At 42.6% G+C, this 22056-nt stretch overlaps 1 protein-coding gene across 2 annotated transcripts in view; it reads left to right on the top strand.

Moving 5' to 3' along the window:
* PTPRT (protein tyrosine phosphatase receptor type T) overlaps window positions 1-21485 on the top strand; it is a 453762-nt gene extending 432277 nt beyond the window's left edge. For both annotated transcript variants that reach the window (XM_040608979.1, XM_040608978.1), the window contains 11 exons: window positions 333-430; window positions 2178-2294; window positions 3621-3775; window positions 6238-6373; window positions 7417-7566; window positions 10574-10747; window positions 14313-14444; window positions 17748-17873; window positions 19366-19529; window positions 20070-20205; window positions 21067-21485. In XM_040608979.1, the coding sequence (XP_040464913.1) occupies window positions 333-430; window positions 2178-2294; window positions 3621-3775; window positions 6238-6373; window positions 7417-7566; window positions 10574-10747; window positions 14313-14444; window positions 17748-17873; window positions 19366-19529; window positions 20070-20205; window positions 21067-21120 (1442 nt within the window). In that variant the 3' untranslated portion in view covers window positions 21121-21485. The remainder of the gene's footprint in view (window positions 1-332; window positions 431-2177; window positions 2295-3620; window positions 3776-6237; window positions 6374-7416; window positions 7567-10573; window positions 10748-14312; window positions 14445-17747; window positions 17874-19365; window positions 19530-20069; window positions 20206-21066) is intronic.
* Window positions 21486-22056: the final 571 nt, after the last annotated feature.

Here is a 22056-nt window from a genome sequence, read left to right as displayed (position 1 = left end):
TACAGCCTCAATTACAGAGTCACTGCAGGGTACATCCATGTCCCATCACTTATACATGATTATCTACTGGAGCCATCTCAAATACTTACAGCGCAGCCATCACCTTTGTTCCCAGTGTGCTAGAACCTTTAACAACTCCTGCAAGGAAGTGCCTGATCTCTTAAAGAGCTCCAAGCTGTTTGTGTCTGTAACCCCGAATCGCAGAGCAATGCTGTGAAAGGGAGAGTAGGATCCTGTGGGCACAGGGCAATGGTTGTGGAACAGCTGAAAAAGAGTTGTTGGCATTCGATGCACTCTCTTAAGATGTCCTTTTGTCTTTTCTCCTGCCCCAGGGCCGATGCAAGAGACAGTGAAGGATTTCTGGAGAATGATTTGGCAAGAAAACTCTGCCAGTGTTGTCATGGTCACCAACTTGGTGGAAGTGGGCAGGGTAAGGGTACCACTTTCCCAACCTATAAAACCAAACCACCACTGAGTATAAGATGTTCAGGGCAGCTCAGCAATTGAAAAGCCTTTTGCTTACTGTAGTAAAGGAATGAATTAAGCCACTCTGGGTTTTCCTCTGAAATGTTAGATTTTGTAATACTTAGCTGCTTCCCTTCTAGGCTAATAAGGATCGTGTTCCTGGTGTAAGTCTCGGCTTTAGCAGAGTTATACAAATTTATGCTAGCTGAGAAGCTGTCTCCTTTTTCAGTACAGAAGGAAAAATGTACTTTGTAATAATTATTCTTTATCTGTGTAATTTGAATACATCTCTACCCACAAAAATCTGGAGGGGCCAGAATGTGTGACTGGTGTTCAAACTGTCAAAAGAGCTCTTTAAATGACAGTTCAAAGCCCGGTGTTTCCAGTCACTTCAGAAGATGATGTTCCGTGGTGGTATGAGGTTGTGCACAGCTGGATCCTGAGGCCACCCAGCAGCACTGGCCTCCTCAACACCCACCGCCTCACTCTCTTGGGTTCAGATGAGCCAGAAGTCCCTGTGTCAGCACAAGGCAGTTGCTAAAGCCCATGACGGGAGCGAGTGTGAATAACTCAAATGACATAGGCTAGACTTTATAAAAAAATGCATGTCTGGGTGACTTTCCCCAGCATATTGTTCCCACTCCTGGTGGTCTTTGGTTTAGAGACGTCCTCAGCCAGAAGCTGGAGCCCTTAAAAGTTTTGTCCTGATGTTTATCACCTTCCATTGCTTTGGTACTAAGAAAAATTTCAATTATAGTTTACTCACAGCCGTAGTAATTCAGCTGCTTTGGGTTTCATTTCCTTTAGATCTCGTGGTTGGATGCCAGCTGGTTCTGTTCATTTATTGTTATTCTATTTTACCTTCTACTGACACTTTTTGAAATAAACACCTCTGTGTAAAAAGCCCAACAAACCTACATTAATCTTTTTTTAATATTTATAAACCCTCTTCTGGTTATGACTGGAACTGGATCATGAAACCTGGTTCACAGTAGCTAATTGCTTCAGCTTTTAAAGGTACAGTTCTACTCTTTCATGCTACAGCATTTAATAATTTGGTAGTGTTTGTTAGCCTAAATATCCCTTCTAGACCTTCACAGCCTTGGCTATAATGTCTACTATTAGTTTTGCACATGGCTTCTAAAAGCGGCTAAGCTTGGGTTACGTTTACTTGATCAGGAGATTTCTTTCTCAAGCCTTAGCTGAGATCTGTGACAGCTGGTCAAATGTCAAATTTGTGTCCTCATCTGATAAGGAAAGCTTACAGTCAAACAATTTTAATGTATCAACAGGTATCTCACAGTCCCTGTGAAGTGAAATTCTTTGCCTAAACAGAGTTACAGTAGCAATAGCAAGACCCTGGAGTTTTCTTAAAGGGGATGGTGGCAGTGATGGCCAGCTATTCTGTAAACCTGACGGGTGGTCAGGGCGTGTATGTAAATTTAAGGAAGGCTATTTTAAAGAAGAAGTGCAAAAGGCATCCTCTTCCATTTGTATTGACAACAGAGGAAAGGGGGGAAAAAATCCTCCCTGTGGTTTCTATGTGCGGTAAAAGAATTGTGATCTGATTTATGCAGGTAATTTTGATAAGGTCTGTACATCAGAAGAAAGACCAATTTGTGTTGGCTTCAGCTTGTAAGCGGTGTAAAATGTAGGTCAGCTCTGACTGAGCTGGAGCCAGTTCCTCTCAATATTTCCTTTTTTCCCCTCAGGTAAAGTGTGTTCGGTACTGGCCAGATGACACAGAGGTCTATGGAGATATTAAAGTCACATTAATTGAGACAGAACCATTGGCAGAGTATGTCATACGCACATTTACTGTACAAAAGGTAAGGAAATCTTCAGTCAGCTGAAATTTTGATACAAAACTTAAAATCCATGTTCAGAAATGTGAGCTCTGGGAAAGATATGCAGAATGCTCTTGGAGATGAGAGCTGTTACTATTTGGACAGGTTTCGCTTCAGAAACCTAAATTTTTGACAGAGGTTCCAATTTTGGACAAATGATTTTACATGAACATCTTGATGTAGCCACAAAAGTAGAATCCACAGTGCATGAAGTTTAAATGCATCCAAAAGCCGGCAGACAGTTGACGGTGTGCCAGGAATAATAACTGTCATGTTTCACAGTGGCAAATTACAGATGAAAAAGGTGTCAGTTAAACTTGATGCCAGGTAGGGTCCCCTTTCAACAGAAATAAAAATATAATAAAGAGAGGAGTGTAAAAATTATCCCCAAATTGGCAGGATCTGTAAGACTTTTGTTACTTGTAATTAGAAATTGGAACTCTAAGTGTCAGAGTATTCCAGGTCTGTCCAAATTACTCTCCAAACACTCAGTAAGTGGGTTTAGAGCTTTTCAAAAATTCCTGCTAAATGAACTTCAGCCACACTGGGAATATTGTTCCAGTTTTCTAATACATTAGCTCCATATTTCATTAAATCACTGAAAAACTTGGTAAGAGATGCCAATGCCAGAATCTGACAGTTAGAGGACCTGCTGCTGGATTCCACCTACCTTTCCCGTACGATAAAATGTCACAGCCAGCTGATGCTTCTGTGTCGCCCTTTGCAGGGCATGTACAAGTGGTGTCAGTTGTCATGTAACAGCCTCACCAGAAAAGCAAAGTGCTGGGTCTGGGTACCAGTTTCTGCCCTCTTCATCACCAGCTGTATTCTCAAAGTGCGGTTTTTTTTGGCAGGAGATGGCAGAAAGTCTGCAATTGCCTGGGGTGTGCCCACTCTCTAGGTGTTCATTCCCCAGGCTGTTACTTCATTGCCTCAGAAAGGGTTTAAGTTTGGTGGTTTATGGCCATAACACTAAAAGAGGCTGGATAAATGCAGCCGTGGTGTGATAGGGCTGAAGTCATCCTTTAAAGTTGTTTAATTTCCTGGGTGTGAATTGTAAGACTGCTGGTTTGAATTGGGAGCTGGCATTCAGCTTCGTAATCCTCAGCTGTGTGTTACCCACTTCGTTTGTAATTGGAGTTCAGCTTGAAATCTCTCGGCGTGAGAAGCGGCATAGCACACATCCCACGTGGAATGAGAGAGAGCTCGATGCTTGCTCAGCCTCTGCATGAGGTAGAGGAGCAGTGAGCAGAATACACTGATTGCCATCTGATAGAAGAAAAATAAGAGGCTGTGTTGTCTCCTCAGAAAGGCTACCATGAGATCCGAGAGATTCGGCAGTTCCACTTCACCAGCTGGCCGGACCACGGGGTTCCTTGCTATGCCACAGGCCTCCTGGGCTTTGTTCGCCAAGTGAAGTTTCTCAACCCGCCGGAAGCAGGACCCATTGTGGTACACTGCAGGTATGCCAGCTCTTTGTCTGAGCCTTTCCTGCAGCGGCTTTTTCAGCTTTTTTTTCATTTTTTTTATTCTCATCTGGCAATAATCAACTATGTTTTGTTTGTTAAAGAGTATAATTTGTGGGCTTCACCAGGAAACAAAGTGGAATTTGATTTTCTTTTCTAAAGTGGCAGCTCTGGAGCCTAACTGAATTGGAGATGAAATAAAGAGGTCAGAGAGGGTCATTCAAATGGAGAAGACTCTCTGGTGGCCTGTAGTCTCTTAGATGTTCATAGCAGGAAAGTAGTAAATATCTGGGACAGTCATTCCAGTTGTTATCTACAGCAGACCTCACGGGGCAGAAGGGACAATGCCTACAAAAAGACAAGGAATTTTAAAGCAACTTTGCTTTTCCATAGCCACATGCACTGCAGTTCAGCTTTGTCCCGGCACCAGCAGCCTTACCTGAGCCATTAGCCTGCCTTGGGTCTGGATGCCAACCGTTGTGCATCCTGGCCTCCTCAAAGCCCAGGAGCTGGAAGGGGAATGTCAGACTTAAAAATTTGCCCAGTGCCTTCCAGCTAGTAAATAAAAGGGGAATGTCAGAGGAATCCTTGCTGCTTGGTTTACAGTTGTGAAAATTCAGATATTGAATCCCATGCGTGCTAACTCCCTGGCTGCTGCTGTCACTGGTGAGGGCTCTTCTGCACCCTTTTCTTTCCACTGAGCTTAAAGCCCAACTGTGCAAGATGCTATATGGATATGCAGAAGTGTCCTTGAGGCAAAGAACTCACGGCGTGAAGTGTGATCGGGCACGCTGTGGAGGGTGGGAGACCAGGCACGCACACAGCCTGGCATCACAGTTAGGTTTTGCAACGATGCAAAATTGCAAGGAAAGGTTTTGCTACAAAACCCAAATTTGGGTTTGTTGCAGCTGCTTCTGCAGTGCTCAGGGCACGTGTCTTATGGCGGAGACGTGGCTGGAGCAGGGCTGTGAGAGCAGAGCGAGCTGTCCCAAAGACTCACCCCCAATACGTCCACAGACACTCACCGCTGAGTGCCGTGCTGTGTGATCAGGGAGAGGGACAGAATACATCCCACACAGACTTTAGAAAGGAAAATCAATCAGGTCTTACCTTTTTCAAACAGATTTTGGGGTGGGTGGGTGTTTTTTGTTTTGTTGGGGTTTTTTAGCAAGTAGTAAATCAGTTTTACAATAAAATGCAGCTAAGCCTGAGGAGCTGGCAGGAGGGAATTCATTTAGAGCTCAGGGCCTGAATTTGCTACCTTGGTGCAGTGACATGGGTCTGGCCCTGGAAGGAGTCCGAACCTGATACATTGTCACCAAGAAAGCAAGGAGAAATTTTTCATCCTTCACATTTTAATGAATAAATGCCATTTCCTCTCCGTTATTTATCTGCTTTTGAATTTTAATGACTTGCTTTAAGTGGTAATTACCAAATTCTCCCTACCGATGCCTGGCTGGATAATATCGCTATTCGATATTTATGAAGTGCCAGGATTCTCTAAATATAGAAATGTTATAACTATTTGTTAAAATTCTGAAAAGCTGTGAGATAAAGGGAGAGGAAATGCCACTTATTCATTAAAATTCTACAAATGAAAAATATCTTCCCTCTATTCAGCAGTTGATTAATCTGGTCCATTAATTTATGGTCATTCATATCTCCTTGCTTTCGGCTCTGCTGGAGTTTTCATGCAACTGAAGTTTCCCTGATCTGAGCTGAGTTTTCCTTCTTCCTTTGGAGTAATGTGAAGAGATGTTCTCCTCTCTCTATCCTTCACACCTAAACAACTTGGATGATTTCCCAGGAGGGAAGGAGGGCACAGTGACAACACAGTTTTGCAGGAGATGGTCCAATTCTCACAAGCAGCAGGGGGCTCTAAACTGAAAGTTTTGAGTAGCCTCGAGCTCCTTCCTCTGCAATTTTACAATCCACAACAAGAAATCACCCTCCTCGGGACCCAATATCCTCTGGATTAAAAAGGGAAAAGAAATGTTTGAAGTGGAAGACTGAGCCCCTTTCATCATGGCCACTTGAGTAAACATGTGCATGCCTTTTAAAGAGTCCCATGGCAGAAAATTTCTGGAATTGTGTCTATTTGCAGCCTGGAGGCTGCTCTCCCACATCCCGTGTGATGAGAGGTGTGCAGGTGAAACAACCTGTACAATCATGAAGGTTATTTTCATGGAGTATTTTTTTTTGTTGATAAGAACACAGGTTTTTTTTTCCTGCTCCCTGGGTCCATTTCCCTTTCAGGAAAGATTGTTTCACCTCATTCTCTGAAATCCTAAGCTAATTTAACTACACACAAGAATCATCCCAATAGGAAGAGGGAAGCAGCTTCCAAGAGAAGACAGATGTGTCTGTGATAAGAGTTCTTTTCTCCTCCATAGAGCCCTGCCTCTCCACGGTCCCTTGATCATGCAGACCCTCATGTTTTGTTTTTTTTTTTTTCTTAGCGCTGGGGCTGGGAGAACAGGGTGCTTTATTGCCATCGACATCATGCTTGACATGGCAGAGAACGAAGGTGTGGTGGATATATTTAACTGCGTGCGAGAGCTGCGATCCCAAAGGGTCAATTTGGTACAGACGGAGGTAGGTGCCAGCAGGTCTCCTCTGACAAGGTGCTGCTTTTCTGTCAGCTTCTCTGCTCAACAGGAGCCCAGCAATTCATTAAGTCAAAACTTGCTTGCTCTGTGATGTGATTATACAGAACTTTTTGTAGCTAAGCATGTCCAGATGTGCACCAAATCACATTTACTGGCAGCTACTCAGGGCCTGCAAGACAGAAGAGCAAACCTTGAAGTTTTTCTCTTAGCATTGTTGATTAATTTCGTTCTCACAGTAGAAAAAAGCTAGGTCCTGAATCCTCTCATGACTCATTCATAGGTATACTGCAGACTTCAATAGCACCTACTTTATATCAATTGCAAGCTAAACAAATGAAACATCCTTGAATCAAGCTCTGGGTGCTGATTAAGCAAGCTGCTCCATCACGTAGCATCTAGCAGCTGCGCAAACTGTTGTGGAACGTTACTCTGCTGCACAGGTTGTATGCATGTGCTTCAACACCTTCCCCTCCTGAGGGACAGGACAATAGCCTGCAACAGAGAAGCGTTTTTAACTTTGTTGGACTTCTCCTATTCAGTTCAGGGAATGAGCTTTACCCAGGATACCAAGAGTCCAGAGGTTTTGAAAAGACAGATGGAGCAGACACGTTAGCGCAGTTGTTTCTCTGGCGTTATCACAGGTCCAAAGCGCAATCCGTTCCTGACCGCCGCCTCGTGATTGTGAACAGAAAAACTTCACACCCTGATTTCCTCCTTGGTCCACCCCCATCTTGTCTCAGTGTTCCTGAGAGTGGTGACTTCCCATTTTACTTGTAAATTTGACATGAATACATGAGACCTCACATTCAGTGATGGATGAAATATGCTCACAAAGCTGTCACATAGCACACTGTAATTTGTCTCCACATGAAACAGAGCCAAATATGCATATTGAGCATGCTTTAAGAAAAAAAAAAAAAAAAAAAAAAAAAAAAAAAACCCAAAAAACCCCTGTGATATTTCATGATCTGTATTCATGATCTGTATTGAAAATATGGTTTTAATACCTTTATCTCCTCCCCTGTGCAGGAGCAGTATGTATTTGTCCATGATGCCATTTTGGAGGCATGTCTCTGTGGCAACACGGCCATTCCAGTTTGTGAGTTCAGATCCATATATTACAATATCAGCAGACTAGATCCACAGACGAATTCCAGCCAGATAAAAGATGAGTTTCAGGTAATTTCATATGTCTCAATCATTGCAGTTGCTGTATTAAAAGTGTTTAAATAATTTCTGTGTGTCATTTTACAATATCCAACAGAGCAGAGAAGGAGGACACTGAGCCAAGGTCTGATTTCAGCTGATTTTTATTGTTTTGCTACTGGATAGAGCAGAGATTTGGTTTTGAGGATGGATTTTTCAGCCCTCAGCAAGGAAAAACATTCCCCTTCACTTCAGTAGAGCGAGGGTTCTAATTTTCATACATAGTGTCGTACTTCTCATTTCAACAAATATCTTGTTGTTTATTTTCTTCTGTAATTTATGCAGAAACATTTATGCCTTAAGGTCCCTTATTATCCGTTCTTGTGGTTCGTATGCTGCTTCTGAGTCTTGACAATCAACTTGCTGATGTCCTTCCATACAAAGGAGGATGTGAGCTCGGCGAGCATTACTTTCACTACTACTAATTTTCAATGAACTGAATCCCTCGGTTCACTACAGATGTTTTGCCAGCTACATGGTGATGAGAACTGAAATGACATACAGCAAATACACAAGCAAAATACTGCTGCAGTGCAGTTTGCCTGGAACAAGTAATGAAATGGGAACCTCTCCACCTTTTGCTATCGCCGTTGCTTCTCCCTGCCTAATAAATGAGCTTGGGACACAAAGCCATGAGTCCCGTGATGTTGTATCTTGTGCACTGCAGAGGACTCACCCTGCAGAACGCTGAACTAAAGTTTCCAGTCTTATTTACCATTTATGTGTAAATCCCTTTAGGATTTTCAGCCAACACCTATGTACAGAAAAAAACATAATATTGTGGGGAAATTTGGGGCAAGGTGAGCTTGACGGGAAAGAGAGACCAACCTCTGCTGTTTGTTAAGACTCCATTCTTCTTTGTCAGCAATAAAAAGGTGGTGATTCCTTTAATTGTAGGAAATGCCCACCTCCTTTCCCAGCAAAGCATCTTTTGCAGTAAGATAATGTCTTTCTGGAGCCGGTTGGAGTCGGATGCCTCTTTTCCTCCCTCTCTGTGCAAAGGGAGAACGTGTGGTTTTTTTCTGAAACCTTACAGGAAATCATCAGGGTTGGTATAGTGAGATAAAGAATGTGGATCCCAACTGATGACAGTTCAATTAAAAAAAGATCTGGTTTTATCAAGTGATATCAGATCTGTAAAAGTGTTTCTGGTTCTGGATGCTTGGCATGAAAGAGCCAAAGCCTAACTTCATCAAATGCTGTAATGCTATTAAAAAAACCAAGTCACTGCTTGCTGGGCTTATTTTGTCATGAGATGAGATGAGATTTGTCGCCTGCGTGCTTGTTCTTTTGAGCTGCCAGGGGCTGGCAACTCCTGTGGGACGGAAATGCTCCGCTGTACTTTGCATAAGAGGTTCATTCTCTGTCTAGCTGTAGAATCTATTTTTACAGGATTTTGGCTCAGAGCATTCTTCAGTCCTAATTGTCTGGATGTAATGCAAAAGATGATATCTTTTGCTACAATCTTTTATGAACCGGTTGATCTAACTATAAATCTGCTGGTGCAATTTGTGTTATTTAGATCCCACTGGCCCTCAGGTAAGGTTGGGTGTATTTCTCATACACTACATGTTGTGTGAACATGCAAAAGTTCATTCTAGAGAGTTTTTTTCCACTGAATAAGTACAGAGACAAGGGAGAGAGGGGGATGGCATAGAATAGACAGGAGTAAATGACTAACAAGTCACCTGCTTAATTATCTCAGAGATCTGAGATTTTGTGTTGCTTCCCCAGCCGAACCAGCTGCTTTCCATCTCTAGACAAAGGGACTGTTATGGAGAACCTGCATAATTTAGAGCAACTATATTATGTCAGATTTTATACTTTGACTCATTCCTTTATCTTGAATTGTTTGATCCTCCTCTTTTTTCCACTCATAACCTTTCTGTGGCAGAAGTCAAGCTCTTGGTAAGAATTCTTGACCGATAAATATTTAGTGTTGCTCTGATGGCTGCAGAGGAGGTCACTGTTTGGCTGCACAGGCTTTGCTCAGGAAGACACTTAACGAGGGAAAGAAGGACGACATCAGAGCCACTGATCTACCACAACTTAAGGACAGTGTTAAGATGTGTCCCCTTTGATTTGCTATTTTTAATCCCTGCTGACCAACCTGGACTGGTTTGTAATAAGACCTCCACAACAGATAATACGAAAGAAAATTAGGTTTAAAGACATACAGTTTGTCAAGCTGTGCGAAAGGCAGATAATGGTAAAAACTGACAGAAAGACCTCAGAGATAAGGTATGACTATGTAAATGAAGCATCCTATGTGTCACCCCAAAGGAAAATAGCAATCTAAATAACATATGAAACAAATAGACTTTCCTGTTAATAAAGAAATAAATAAATAAAACCAAACAAACAAAAAAAAAAAAAAAAAACAACAAAACAAAAACAAACCCAAACATGTTATCTTAGGGTTTTACTGTTAAGATAAATCAATAGTTTGACTGAGGAATCATCGGAGGATTTGAACTCAGTCTGACCTTCTGGGTGAGCCAGGTCAATACTCAGGGTACTTCTGCACAGGATCCATTTGAAGAGCAAGAAGGATACGTGCTTCCACCCTAGGGATGGTAGAAACACAAGGAGGTTTCACTCCATGACCAGGTCAAAGCTGCAACTTGTACCTGTGACAGCTATTTCTAACCTCTAGGAAAGAACAGAAATGTTACCTAACTGCTGTAGTCTTTTAAGAGCTGGAAATTGTTGCAAGGTGCATAGTGCCCTCAATTTTTGCTGGAGCTCACTGTTTTCAGAAGAGCACCTCGGGACAATGTGCAAAACACAAGGTATTATAACGGCAACAAGCTCCTCAGTGCTCCTTCTTTTTCCTTTCTCTGGGATCCCAGAGATCTACTAGTTTAAGTAGCTTTAAAATAAAGGTAGTGTGCAGACGGCATCCTTCTTGTGGAAGTACATTCAAAGATACTCAACCTGCCTCTGTCTGTCTTTCCCTTTTTCCCTCCCTGCTTCACAGACTCTCAATATTGTGACACCACGTGTTCGGCCAGAAGATTGCAGCATTGGTCTTCTGCCAAGGAACCACGACAAGAACCGCTGCATGGATGTGTTGCCCTTGGACCGGTGCCTGCCTTTCCTCATCTCTGTGGATGGTGAATCGAGTAACTACATCAATGCTGCACTCATGGACGTAAGCAGCACTGCCCCGTCCTCACTGCTCCTAGTCTGCATGGAGTTCGTTCATTCTCAGGATACTTTTCTGGGAAAAAGGGACCCAAAGCAAAAAACTGTTTTACCTGTAGTTTCTGTGTCTGACATTTCAAACCTGGACAAAGGCACATGAATTTTCTTTCGCTCACAGGAATGCAGCACCTAGGCTGTGATTAGCACACTGCTTTGTGGTTCTGCCTCACATCGGTGCAACATTTTTGGCAAAGAAGTTCATGAGCATGCAGCCTGAGGGTTTATCGTAGAAAGGCAGACAGACAAAGAAGTGCTGTGACAACTCTTCCTGTACAGTGGTTGCCATATATATTGGAAGAGAAATGTAGAAATGTTTGCCAGGTCAGCTTTCTGAAAAGAATAACTTAAGTGTGGAGTGAGTGATTGATTTGAGCTTCTGTGGTTAAGGAGTACAGGGATCAGATGTGCAAAATACTTTAAGGCTGAAGGACATGAGTTAAGCTGATGTAAGCCTGACTGAAGGCATTTTCCCTTGCTGTGTTTATAGGCTAGGATCTCACAGCACAGGTCATTTGTGTAGGGTGAATTATGTTGATGGTTTCTTTTTGCTGTGGTGCCTTACTGCCTTTGGACAGAGATGTCTTTAAAGCCACTAATTACTGCAGTTGGAGTATGGGTAAATATGATCCAGGGTGAAATGTCACTATTTTTTGTGTTGGGGTTGGTCTTTTTAATTTTGGCTTCTTTCAATCTTTGGTAAAGAGTGTTACTACTGCATTTAAGAGGTTAAGTCAAATGGTCATAGAATTAATTTTACTTCTTTTTTTTTTTTTTTTTTTTCTTTTCAGAAAGATTGTGATGTTTTCCTGCAAATATGCCTAAGGAAACTTTATTTTTCTTCAAAATGTGTTTTGTGCTTTGGCAAATCTGCAGAAGCACAATCTAGTCTTATCTGGTTTCTTAGGGACTGGGAATGTGTTTGCACATTTCAGCCCTCATTACCTCAAATCACTTTGCTAATATAATGGTGTTTCCCCCCAAAATTCCTGCTAATCAAAATTTTTTGTGCAAAGGGTTTTTTCACCCATCATTGTAATTCAGTCACTATGATGTTCCTGGCTCTCCTTTATCCTTCCATGGAGGTATCTTTTGGGGAAGGAAAAAAAAAAATAAATAAAATCAGAGGGGAAGAGCCAAAACCCCACGTTTTCATCGGCACCCCTCTTGAAGACAGTCCTTGCAAATTCTTTGTCTTTTCTAGTAGCTTCATGTCTGCATTCTTGTACTAAGCACGGACTCATCCATCCCATGTTGACTTGAACTACCATTAGTCCTTTCACGTGTTGGGGAACACTTGACAATGCAGTCCCAGTGCTGATCGTTTTATTTACAGATTTCTCATGTTCACCTCTTTTCTAAAAAACTTCTCCCCAAACCTTTTTTGACTTGCAGCTGGCTCTCTGTGTTGCATGAAAGCTATGATGGCAGAAGCACTAGAGCAGGCAGGGGTGGTGGCGTGCCTGGCATGGGTTACAGCTGGGTTTGGAAGCATGGATTGCAGAAGGGCAGTCTGGCAGGCTGCTCTGGACTGTGTCCACCAAAATCAACCTTAGATCCAGAATGCCATTTGAACCTTCCCTCAGGGGGTGAAGCCCTCGGTCTGGGCTGCTAGCTAAAACTGTCCTGGAGACTGTCCCAGTCTGACGACTGCAAAACATTAAAAGCCAGCCTCTTCTGCCTTGAGTTAGTTTTTGGGAATACAGCAAAAGGGCTACTGTTGCCCCTGGAGGGGAGGAACTCTCCTCAGGAGATTTCAAGACCTCTGTTGTTTCCTCTCTGTGACCTCTGTCTCCTTCAAGTAGAGCTTTTCTATGAGAATCACTGGAAAGCCATGTTTGCATCTGCAAAATGGTTTGTTGAGAAGAAAGGAGAAATACCATCCCCCACCTTCCCCTAAATCAGTTGAACATGGTCCTTAAGCAAAGAGACTTTAGCCACTTCTCTGAGTCAATCCGTACAGAAGTGGCAATAGGTTTGTATTTAAGGCATGGGGCTTGGAGAAAGAGTGAGTCCATGTCATGTCCCTCTTGTCATCATTCTCCCAAGTTCCTACACATGTTCTCTTACATGAGTAATTAACTCCATGTCACCATCCCTTTGAAGTAGGACAGTGAACCTGGTTCCTCACCTGTAGCAAAGAAAACACTTGGGGAATTTTTCTTTTTTTTCTTAACGGCAATACCCACAAACATGTCTTACCTTCAGCCAACAGTTTAGCCAAATTATGCAATGTGCTATATTGGTGCAGAGAATGAAAAAGCAGAGAAACATTATGATGTTCTTAACTCTAATTAAGAGATAAGAGTCATCATTGTATTTGCCACTCTCTTGCCACCATTGGTCTGGTACAACATAGCTTTTGACCCGTGCTGGTGTTCCTAGGTTTGAAATACAGAGTAGGGAGAAAGAAGAATATCCATTCCAGACTGAACATTTTCCAATAAATCATTTCCTTTTCCTTCTCTCTACTTCATGTCCCATCACTCTCCTCATACTTGCACACACAGAAGCACAGCAGAGCTGCCCTGCAGGCTGGTGCAAAGCGTGCACAGCACCTTCTCCCACTCCCAGCACGGTTTGCTCAGCACTACCACCCACCTCTGACTCATATGGAGGAGAAAAGTCAAACCCCCACAATGGCTGTCTTAATGCTGTCGGGTTTTATTTATTTCTTTAAGTCTAAAATCTTCATCTGTTTGGGGTTTTTTTGGTTGTTTTTTTTGTTTGGCTTTTTTTACTCAGAAATGTTGTGCCTTGTGATTCAAGTCTGCTTCACAGATGCACAGCACAAAGGACCATGCAGTTTGCAGGCTCATCTAGGCACTGCCTGCCATGGTTGGAAAGCGATAAAGTTTTGAGTTTGTACCCTTTCATCTCAAAGTCCCTCACAAACATTCATTAACACAGCCCCGCAGAGGCTAGGAGCACATTCCTCCCCTTCGTGGTTAGGGAGATTGAGGTCAGAGGGCTTTTTTGAGGTGAAAGAATAGCATCAGAAATTAAATGTCACAGTGTCACAGGCTCTGGATATTGCCCCACAAGCTCTTAAAGGATGGCTGGGATCCAAATGTGCCACCTCTGCAGCACTACATCACCAGGGAGCAATAGGAGACGGGAGGGGTAATCCTTCTGTACTTCCTAGAGTCCATTGCAACAAAAAGGATAGCATTTGCTTCCAGCTGTTTTCTTTCCAATTATTAATATTACTGATAGTAGTAGTAGTAGTAATAGTAGAATTAGTATTATTTGCTGAGTCTCAAAATATAAATAATTGATTTGGGTAATCTCTGCTCTTGTGACACTTCTTTAATGAAATGTCTTCATTGGGAGCAAAAGAATCCCATTATGAGACATTCATTCATTGCAGAGCGATAACAAGGAGAAGGATATGTGATTTGTATAATCTGGTTAAATGGCTCAGATTGCCTAGCCATAGCCTCCTGGGTATAATATTCGTTTGAATAAAAGTTGATTGATTTTTTTTTTTTTAACTAATCTTATTCTTTTGTTAGAGCCACAAGCAACCTGCTGCCTTTATTGTAACCCAACACCCTTTGCCCAACACCATAGCAGACTTCTGGAGGCTGGTGTTTGATTATAACTGCTCCTCTGTCGTGATGCTGAATGAGATGGATGCAGCACAGGTCAGTGATTTTTCATAGTTTCTGTCATGTAACTTTCTTCTCAAATCCAGATGGTTTTAAGAGTGTTTCTGCTGCCATTTTCTTGTGGGCCTCATCCCCACCCCAATAAATAAATGAAGGGGAACTGGAAAGTAATAGGTAACGTTTTGACATACAATAAAGAATAAGTCTACGTGCTCGGCTCCTTCTAAGGCAGCTAATTCTTAATGCATTTAACAGGGATATCTAAATAGGTTGTGTTTGTGGGCCTGAATTTTCCTCCCAAACCCAATTTCTTCCCTCTTGTATATTTGTCTGTCTTTCATTCGGAAGAATGTTTTGTACCACAGCCCCAGCATGCTTCAATGCTTGTCTGTTCACTTGGGATTTCCAGAATAAAACCACAAGAGGTGCTGAAATCATTCAAAGGATCTCCTTGAGCTCTCCGATGCAATTCTGTAACACCGAGAAGTGTGGTTTGCACAGGTTCTGGAGAAACATGTTGTGCTGTGTTTTGGTTTGGTTTGTTTTTTTTTTCATTCTAGTATCATATGTAAATTGGTTTCTTGGCTACTGAACGCACCATTATTTTCAGGAGTTGAGCTTTCCAGGGGAGCAGCCGTTCAGTTCCTCCTGTACTAGCATTTCCAGCCACCTTGCTGATGAGTGGCAGAAGATAACAGCTTTCAAAAAGGCATAATCATGCAATTTACGTGAAGAGTACATTTGGCATGGCTAATTCACCCATTACAGCACTTGTTAAACAAGAGGAGAGGAACCTTCAAGTAGTTGGCACTTCATGGATTAATTTTTCATTTGCCTCTTCTCTGTCTTCAAAATCTTACCACACTTGAAGGCGGCGAGATTATTGGTCTCTTTCTTTGATAGTAATGCAGAAACCAATCACCTTGTTCCTTGAGGAGATCTCTTTGCAGGGTGAACTCCATGGGATTTAGATTCCAGCCCCAGTAAGAGCTGGGCTTAGCAGTGGGCTCGGGCTCTCTTGGTACCCTGCAGTCCCACCGCCGTGCAAGGTGCTGTGCATTTGCTGCCTTCTGTCCAACTCTCCCTCCCTGATTCTGCAGCTTGGCATTGACTCCAGAGGCAAATATAATCTTTTCCTTTTTTTCTGATGCTTAAAAGAAAAGCACTGCTTTTTCTGGTAGTGACACACTTCCTTACACTTCGTTCTTGGAAAACACAAACCTATCAGCCTCAGCCAGCGCTATTCTTGTGACTATCTTTCTGCACTAGACTTTCCCTGCTTTGGGTTTTTTCCTAGCAAAATTTTGTTTTTATGAGTCTGTAGGCATGGAAAGGGAGATTTGGCAATGCATAAAGTCACTTTGACAGTTACTTTAGCATGGTGTCACCAGCTCAAGTCTGCAGCCAGTGCCAAAAACATCCAGCTAGCACTGGAAGTTAAGGATGATTTTAAAGATTGTACCTTATGAGCTTTCAAGGCAAGGTGTGACAGTTTGATATCGTAGAATCATTTAGGTTGGAAAAGACCCTTAAGGTCATCAAGTCCAACTGTAAACCTAACACTGCCAAATCCCACTAAACCATGTCCCTAAGTGCCACATCTACATGTCTTTTAGATACCTCTGGGGGTGGTGACTCAACCACCTCCATGGGCAGCCTGTCCAGATCCCTCTTCAGAGCCTTCCCACCCTTAAGCAGATCAGTTGTGAAAGTGAGATTTCTGAAAAGGAAACTTAATGATGTTGCACTTGCACTGCCATTCTGTGGCAATGTTGTAATTATCTAGCTGTTCATCATTGCCTAATCCAAGCGCTGTTACCCTGAGCACTATGAAACTGTTGGTGTACAGTTGCCTGCAGATACTGTATTTGAGTGCATGAGCAGGGTGTGTTACTCATCTCCATGAGCAGAACACAAACACAAAAATTGCTTATATAAAAGCTGTGCCTGATCTGTAGAGAGGAAAAGAGCTAAAATGGATAGGTAAGTGAACCTTTAATCCACTATGCAGGGAAAAGGTACAAATAAAACCATTTGGAGGTCAGAGAACATGACAGACTGTTTTAAGCATGGTATATACATATACATCTGGATAGGTGGCCATTCACAGACCTGCTTTATGAAAAGCAGATTTTCAATATTAAGGAAAGGTTTAATCTTTTTCTTCTTTCCAGTACACCTTGAGGCTGTTTCCTAAAGTACTTGCTCAGCTCAAATCTCCTTGCCTATTGGGCAGATGCTTTGAGAGGAGATCTGTAGGCTGCTTGAAAGTCTGAATGAGGAGTAAAGACAACCTTCAAAGGAGGAGTTGCTTATGTGGTCTTGGCTGGCTTGCTTAATCTTGAAAAACTAACAAGGGCAAAGATGCATAAGATTGCGTGAATATCCCACCCAATTTCAATCCCATATGATCAAAGGAATAACAGGAATGCAGAATTAATGCAGTAGCATGCACACACTTGACATTATTACTGGCAATGATTGAACTTGAAAACCTTGAGATCAAGTTCAAATAAGCATCTGGGTGTTTCAAAACTTAAAAAATTACACTTGAAAATAGGAAGAAAAAACCCAGAAAGAAATACAATCTCAGCAGAAACTGCTAATGAGATCTCATGCAAAATATTTTCTCGCCATGATCTATTTCCAGATGGATTTGAAATACTTAAGATTGTAATTTGTGCGGATGGGATTTTTTTTTTTGCACTTTCAATTCAGTAATATCAGCATAATATTGGTTGGTTGGACTTCCAACCTGCTTCACAAACTTCACAGATTCAGGGGTGGTTCGCCCTGAAACTGGAGTTGTTCTTGTTGCTCTCAGAGCAAACTCATTCTCCCTCCTCTGCTCGCTGGTGGAATTGGAAAGCTAAAAAGTTCATCTTACAGAAAAAAAGAAGTTCCACTTCGCTTGAATTAAGATTAATCTTCTTGTTGCATGTTCTGTTTCCTCATTAACATCAAACCTCGGTGGTTCCTATGAAATTTACCTACAGACACTAATCTTTTAATGCCCATTTTCAATCTGTACCCCTACAGAAGCTTCATTTGTCAACCACCTTTTCTGTACCTTCAGACCCCGGAATTGAATCCGTTACAAACTGTGTTCTCTCTCTCACACGCACACGCACACACACAAAAACACACACACAAACCCAAACCCAAGCGATATAAAAAAATCTACTGAGCTAGAAGGGCGTCTTGTCTGAGCAAATAAATGTAATGCAAGATTGGTGATGGGTTTGGGGCTAGTTATAAATTCAAAAGGAAAGAAAACTGAACATGTATTTCCCTGTTAATAGTTAAGGTGCTTTCTGTTTCTTTTGGCATTTTCTCCAGCTCTGCATGCAGTATTGGCCGGAGAAGACGTCCTGTTGTTATGGCCCCATTCAAGTAGAGTTTGTTTCAGCGGACATTGATGAAGATATCATCAACCGGATATTCCGGATCTGCAACATGGCCCGGGTAAGATCAGTGAAATACCCGATTCCCTGTTCATTCTCAAAAATATACTGTGGCACGAGGAAGAGGCAGAACCAAGACTTACGGTTTTGAGATGCTGTATCTCTCACCTAGGGACAAAATTCCATGGCAGAATTTAGTAGCTACTTCCTTTAACTAACATTTAATTGCATCAGTCTGTATTGGTAAAAGACTCATGGCTGAAATTAGAAAGTGGATGATATGAGCTGGAAATCTGTATTTTAATGGAAAGCATTTTTCTATGTATATTTAAGAACAATTAATCACTTACTAGCCAATATAAAATCATCAGTATCGTAGGAAATATACTGGGATAGTGTCAGCAGCTCTCCATCTGTCAACTAGTATGCAGTCTCTCTGAAGACAGATGCAACGTTTACTGGCTAGACTGGGATTCCCAATTGCCACTGTTTTTCCTATAAATAAGCAACTGCCATTCCTATAAGCAGCTCTTGGTCTATACCCCTCAGCCCAAGGATAACTAAAATTATATAAACTAAGTTTATCTGCACACTGGACCCTGGCAATGCAATTTCATGGCTGTGGGAAAGGGTTTTGGCAAAGGATTCTTCTCTTGTTAGTTGTTTCCCAGGTTGATTGTGTCTCCTTTTTTGTTCCTTTTGCATTTTTTCTAATCAGAAATGGGAGCAGATGCCACAAGTCACATTTCCAGGCTGTTTAACACACTGCTGTCTGTGCGGTCAGAGCTTGTGCAGCAAGTCGGTCGTGGCATTGCAAAGTGAACCTTGTGGTCCAACCGCACAAACTGATAAATCAGTTAGGTATTCACCTTCCTCTGTCCCAGGCCTGCTGCCTCTGAAGCAGGGACAGCCTTGAGGCCGTGTTGCTGCTAAGACTAAGGCTCTGTGACTCTCAGGATGAAACTGGCCCGTAGCTGACAGGGTGGATGCTGTGAACACGCAGCTCCCTGCAGCCATCTATGTTCAACACCAACGGCCTCTGCTAAAATCTTAATGGGAATCCTTAACTGGGGTTTTTTTGGAGAAACTTCTTTGCCTTTAGTTCTTATGGCACAACTAATCTCCAGCCCAGGCAGCCAGGAAAGACATAATTGATCTGTTTGATCCCAGGCAACCTGGAAAGACATAATTGATCTGTTTGATCTCTTCGCACAGTTTGATGAGAGTTTATTCTCTACTGGGGAAAAAAAAAAAAAACCAACCAAAAAATAAAACAAAACCAAAAAAAACCAAAAAAACCCAATGGATCCTTGCACATAGTTTCTGTCTAGTTCTTTAATATCTGAAGTCATAATTTTTATCCAGATTACTGGAAAGTCCTTGTTTCTCCACTGTATCCAGTATTCAGAGTGGAGGGTGTTAACGTCGATGATATCAAATCCAGAGGGGAAGATGCCATGCAGCCAGTGCCCCTTGCTTTACCCTCTCTCTCTGTTTCCTGCCTCCCCCACACCCCCTTCTATTTAACATCTTGAAAATACTCTTTGTTTTAGCCTCAGGACGGATATCGCATAGTTCAGCACCTGCAGTACATTGGCTGGCCAGCATACAGGGACACCCCTCCCTCCAAACGTTCCCTCCTGAAGGTGGTCAGAAGGTTGGAGAAGTGGCAGGAACAGTACGATGGGCGAGACGGACGGACTGTGGTCCACTGCCTGTAAGTAGTGCTGAAAAACGTAACCTCGCAGACTGCTGTCTGAAGAGCGCTTATTATGGATCTGGAAATGTGGTGGTTTGCCAGGCTTCGGGGGGGAAATGAAGTTAAATTACATTTATAACACACTTCAGGTTGAATATTGTGCTCCATTATAGTATCCTGGCCCAGAGATTTTACTGATTGCGGTGAGGAGCAGCTGAAAAATCTGTTGCTTTCTGCTGTGTAGGTGGGTCCCATGGCTGGAGCCCAGGCACAACCGAAGCAGCGCTGCCACGTGCCCGGCTCTGACCGCAGAGCTCCTCTGAGCCCCGGGGTGCGGAGCAGCGCTGCGGTCCCTGGGGCTTCCCTGGCCACCACGGCAGGGCTCAGCGTAGCCCTCCCAGCCCTGTCCCCTGCCCTGCAGGTCACCACTTTCACAGACCCTTGAGTGCCCTTAGCCAGTCCTGAGCGGCCGTGGTGTGTGAGTGGGGTGATGATGTGCTCTCCCCCCCGCCCCAGCCTCACCTGGCTTCACCTTCGCTTCTTTCCTTCTGTACCCAGGAACGGCGGGGGACGCAGCGGCACCTTCTGTGCCATCTGCAGCGTGTGTGAAATGATTCAACAGCAAAATATCATTGATGTGTTCCACATAGTGAAAACGTTACGGAATAACAAATCCAACATGGTGGAGTCGCTGGTAAGCTTTTTTTTTCCCTCTGCCTTACCCCACCCAGGGTATGCAGAAATATATTTATATTTATCTATATTTGTGCAAAAATATACATTTAAATAATTTAATTTAAATAATATATAATTGTAATTATAATAATATATGTTGTAAATATATATATTATTATGCAAAATATATATCTATATTTAGGGTAGGTAAAAAATGTCACGGCTTAGCCCAGTATGAATCAAAACAAATTATAACATGAAGCCATCAGAACTGAAATCAAACCTCTTTTAGCATGTGTAATGAATCTTCTGGTTCCACTGCTTCTGTCCTTGAGCGGAGGGAACAGCCGCCCTGGCAGTGTGACAAACACTATCTCCCACACTGAGCTGCCTCCGGGAGGTTAAACCCAAACACCCATCACCATGGCCATGGGGAGGGGGTAGGATTTGCCCCCCTGTGCATGCATACAGCCCAGCCCGGTGTTTTAATGCTGTCCTACACCTGGAAACCAGGAAGGGAGAATGGACCGTACCCCAGGCCTTGCTCCCTGCAGCTGAAGAGATTAAATTGTCCTGAATCCAATCTCATCAATCGATCACACTGAATTTGTTCCTTGGAACCAATGTGTGCAACGAGGGCTGGGAGCAAATAATGAGTAGTCCATACTGTAGCTGTCTCTTTGAGTGTTTTTCTCTTGCATTGATGATACCATCTCTTAGTAATGCTTGTTCAGGATCAAGTAGAAAGGCAATTAATGTTTGTCTGGTCCTGCCAAATGGTGTAAGGAAGAGAGAGGAGGCATTTTTGGCAGCCTATAGAATGAAGCTCGGCAGAATTTACCCATATCCTAATGCCACTGACTTCTGTTCTCTCTTCCAGGAACAGTATAAATTTGTATACGAGGTTGCACTGGAATACTTGAGTTCCTTCTAGCCCAGCAGAGGAAGGGGAGCCTCTGAAATGCCAGACCCCAATCTCTGGCAGATGCTTCTCCCCTCTCCCATACTGGAAGGCAGTAACAAGTGTGGGAAGAATAAACCTCTCCTTCCCGGAGCAAGAGACTCAGATTGCACAGACCTCGCTGGAAGGAGGAGACAATGCCTGTGTTTGCTGCTGCCTGCTTTCTATCAGAACATCTACCGCTTCTTAAATAACCTACTGTAAAAATTAGCAAAATGGGAGACAGGCTGAAAGACTGGACTTTCTAATCCCCTCTGACTTCTTCTCTCCTCTTTTGGATTGTATTTTTGCTCATCTTGCTGCAGAGTGGGGAGGAATGAAACCCTTAGGAAATGCTCTTTTAAATGTCTCTTTTTAATTTATAATTTTGTTCTCAAATCCCAGTCTTTAATTTTTTAATTTCATGCAGCAGTCATTTGGGAAAAAATGAGATAGCCATAGGGGATATATGAAATGTTTCATTACGATTTGTCTACCTTATCTGTTTCATTTTACTTGTTTTTCCAAATGAAAAGGCCAACAACAAACAGCCACCACCAAAAAAAAAACAAAAAAACAAACCCTACTGGAATTCTCTTCCTATACCCAGTCCCTTTTAGCATGAAAATAGGTAGTAAAGACGAGAAGCTGTTCATGGTTTCACCGCCTCAGCTTCTACGCAAACGTTTCCTCCCAGTTTCTCTGGACTCCCAAGGCTGTGCATGAACCGGTGACATCTCTCTGGTCTGTGTTCGTTTTGGTGCTGGTGAAACAATACCACTAAGGAGTTTCCCAGCCACTTGAACCTTAAGGTTAACTATTTGCATCAAACAAATTGCATTTGTCTTGCAACTTTGGTAACTTTGTTACCACATTTTTCAAGTATTTGCTGGGGTGCAGTGTCTCTTTGAAAAACAGGGTATAAAGTAG

The sequence above is a fragment of the Falco naumanni genome, chromosome 10 (genome assembly GCF_017639655.2).
Source record: "Falco naumanni isolate bFalNau1 chromosome 10, bFalNau1.pat, whole genome shotgun sequence".
In the NCBI taxonomy this organism is placed as follows: domain Eukaryota; kingdom Metazoa; phylum Chordata; class Aves; order Falconiformes; family Falconidae; genus Falco; species Falco naumanni.
This window is presented reverse-complemented; position numbering and strand designations above follow the sequence as displayed.